Genomic DNA, 683 nt, shown 5'->3' on the forward strand with positions numbered 1-683 from the left:
GCTGGTGAGGTTTAATCTCATTAATTCCACATTTCCTAATATATTTTGTAAGGGTCTGATTTCATCTTTAAAATAAGTTTTCAGAGGTTTTAGAATCAGAACCATAACCTGGCAAGAAGAAGCAGGCAGAAAGTGCTAGGAATAGTTTTGTGACTTCTTGTATTGAGACAGGCAATGTGGATACTTCTGATTCAATCTCTTTCTAGGTATTTGTCTCTAAGTAAGGGTGGGGGGGGGGAAGAATTCATGCAAACTTATTTGGGTTCTGAGGGTCTACTGGGGATTTTTGTAATTCCCTCAAAGATATAATTCTATTGTTATATGAGAGATATAACACTGTATAATGTGGTCTATATATCAAGGCTCTGTAACTTGAGTTCCCAAATACCATGCAAGCAATTTGATCAAAGTGCTTTTTTCCGTGTAGAAGAGATGTTTCACCGTAATATTTAACAGTAGGTCTAATAAAACAGATACTTTATTTTATGCTGTTGAGTGACAATAATAAGGTTCCCATTGTCAGACAGAGTCCACCTTCACTTGGTTGTTGTTTGTAATCAATGGAGAAGGTTTACTTCTCATCCTGTCTCCTGCATCATTAGAACTGTCCTGGAAAAAAAACTTTGCTGTGCAACAAGTGACAATAATTCTCTTGTATTCTCTTCTGAAGTTCTGGTTCAGCA

The 683-nt window shown here is 36.5% G+C and overlaps 1 protein-coding gene across 1 annotated transcript in view; it reads right to left on the reverse strand.

Annotated features, from left to right (window-relative positions):
* Positions 1-519: 519 nt before the first annotated feature.
* Positions 520-683, reverse strand: part of MTNR1A (melatonin receptor 1A) — a 1,192-nt gene continuing 1,028 nt past the window's right edge. The window contains exon 3 of the mRNA XM_010002508.1: positions 520-683. Coding sequence (XP_010000810.1) covers positions 520-683 — 164 coding nt within the window.

Source organism: Chaetura pelagica, unplaced genomic scaffold, assembly GCF_000747805.2.
Source record: "Chaetura pelagica isolate M959 unplaced genomic scaffold, ChaPel_1.0 scaffold67, whole genome shotgun sequence".
Classification (NCBI taxonomy): Eukaryota; Metazoa; Chordata; class Aves; order Apodiformes; family Apodidae; genus Chaetura; species Chaetura pelagica.